General features: G+C 36.3%; 1 protein-coding gene across 1 annotated transcript; it reads right to left on the reverse strand.

Annotated features, from left to right (window-relative positions):
• Positions 1–409: 409 nt before the first annotated feature.
• LOC145002880 (uncharacterized) lies at positions 410–2,018 on the reverse strand. The gene is made up of 5 exons (XM_078962066.1): positions 1,609–2,018; positions 1,293–1,479; positions 900–1,142; positions 565–814; positions 410–471 (listed from the first exon to the last, which is right to left on the reverse strand). Exons 1-5 carry the CDS (start codon positions 2,016–2,018, stop codon positions 410–412), a joined length of 1,152 nt encoding a protein of 383 aa, XP_078818192.1.
• Between the last annotated feature and the right edge of the window lie 268 nt (positions 2,019–2,286).

The raw sequence follows: 2,286 nt of genomic DNA on the forward strand, positions 1-2,286 counted from the left end.
CGGCCAGGGTTCCTTTGGTGACAAGGGTGTCGATTTCCTTGGCCCCTTGGGTCTATTTATACTTGTAAGGCTCCTAGGGTTTCACCCTTAAACCCTAATTGGATAACTTAGGCCCTAAGCAATCCAATACCCTAATGATAAGCCTTGGACGAATTCTAGGTCTATCCTAAGCCCCTAAAACCGTCCACCCCTTATCCATAAGGGATTATAGCCTAAAGTACAACTATCATACACTTGACAGTTTATGCCCTTCTTTAAGTCACCAAATTAATTCCTAATTAATTTATGACTTATATTAATCAAACAACAATATTATTATTCCTTATAATATTTCTTCTCTCATTGTAAATCATCCTATCAAGTTGCTATGGTGAAGGCAACCCAAAAGGACCATGCTCAATCGGGTCAATTACTTACCAAATATTGTTGCAGCCTTAGACACTATTCCAACACAATCAATGTGTGCCCTACCTGTATAATATATATTAAAAGAAGACAATTACACATATAGTAATCACACAGCAAGAAATATTAACATTTATCATTAAATTTTTACAAACATACCACTGAAGTGAGATTTAGACCAAGTGTTTGTTGGGATCTTACACACCCAAGCATGAGCCTCCTCATTGATATTCTTCAACTCATCCATTGCCATGTTAAAGTGATTGAACCTTGTTGCTATACCACACTCCCAAAGTTGGTCTCTTAAGTCTTTTCCTTTCCACCGTTTCTTCATATTTTCTTGGATATGCCTCAAACATAACTTGTGTTCTGTACTGGGGAATACCTTCTCAATTATTGGTATTATTCTCTAAACAAAACTCAGTATATGCAACATCAGTTACCCAAATGTATATAGCAATAGTAATAAGAAAAAAAAGTTAGGTGATACATACCTTTTGTATATCAGAAATGGATGTAAAGTTTGTATTTGCTCCCATATCCAAATATTCTCCTAATAGTTCCAAGAAGCAGGTCCAACTACTTGTTGATTTTGTCTCTACCACTGCATATGCTACAGGGTATATGTCATTGTTTGAGTCCAACCCTACAACAGTTAACACTTGCCTAGGGTAAGGGCCTTTCATGAATGTACCATCCACGCCTAGAAAATCTCTTAACCCAACTTTGAATCCCAACTTCAATGCACCTAGACAGACACATATTCTTCTAAAAGTTATTGTGGCTATACAGAGGGAGGTTTTTTATTTAAAATCAATCCGAACTGTTGTACCAGGATTAATGTTTAGTATCTCCAACCCATAATCCCTAAAAAATCCATATTATACTTGGTAGTCCCCACAAATGATACGTTCAGCCATTGTCTTTGCCCTAACAACCTTTTTCAGTGACATTCCTAACTCTAGTTTCTTGCACAATTCTTCATGTAAAGCTTTCACTGGAATTCTAGGGATACTCTGAATTTGTTGAACAATTAAGTTTGCTATGTATCTGGAAGTGCAGGCTTTAATCGCCCTTGTTTGCAAAAATTTATGCTCATCTTGTACTATTTTCACCAACCAATCCTAATTTTCATTAGCCCTCGAGATTTGGATTGCCCATGGACATGTACCTTTATTGGCAATTACATATTTACCTTTTCACTTTTCCCTACTTCTAGTTGAGGGCCCACTACCATCAACTGCTTTAGATGGCTTACTTACAACACCTTTACATTTCACCCTAATCCTAATTTTGTCATCTTTTGCTAGGTATAGATACCTCCTTGTTTCTATAACATGTGAGTTCATGAAGTTTTTAACATCAAGCTTGGTTTTGAAGACCTGGCCAATCTGAAATGGTTTTATATGAGCCTCTCCATGTGAGCATCTACTCAAAATACTCAACTCTTTTAGCAGTCTCTTCCTATTATCTCCATGAAATCTTGCAAATTGATAATCATCAGTCATAATAACTTCCAACTCATTATCAACCATGTCATTCCTTTCATCTGTTGAATGATTGTTTAAGATTCCATGTTCATCTACATCAACAACATTATGGAATTCACTCATGTCTACATCTACATGAAATTGTATGTTAGACTCATCCACATTGTATTCACTATCATTAGAGTCATTTCCACAACCCTCGGAACCATGTCTACTCTCAGAATATAAAGTATCTCCACTATCATCACTCACCGTACCCTCTGGATAATTCACTTGTGGTTGTTGTTCACATGAAGTTTAAACATTAAACTCAACATCATAATCAACATAAAATGAATAATCCTCTACAAATGGTTCAAGGTCATAGACGGTTGCAGTATGAACTCCATCA

The sequence above is a fragment of the Lactuca saligna genome, chromosome 1 (genome assembly GCF_052625555.1).
Source record: "Lactuca saligna cultivar CGN05327 chromosome 1, ASM5262555v1, whole genome shotgun sequence".
Lineage (NCBI taxonomy): Eukaryota > Viridiplantae > Streptophyta > Magnoliopsida > Asterales > Asteraceae > Lactuca > Lactuca saligna.

Bases quoted from the DNA above. Each gene is read 5' to 3' on its own strand.
- LOC145002880 (XM_078962066.1), bottom strand. From the start codon at position 2,018: ATGAGTGAATTCCATAATGTTGTTGATGTAGATGAACATGGAATCTTA. The intron at 1,480-1,608 runs GTGAAAAGGTAA...TTTGCAAACAAG, and splicing joins TCAACTAGAAGTAGGGAAAA to GGCGATTAAAGCCTGCACTT. The intron at 1,143-1,292 runs GTATAATATGGA...GGTGCATTGAAG, and splicing joins TCATTTGTGGGGACTACCAA to TTGGGATTCAAAGTTGGGTT.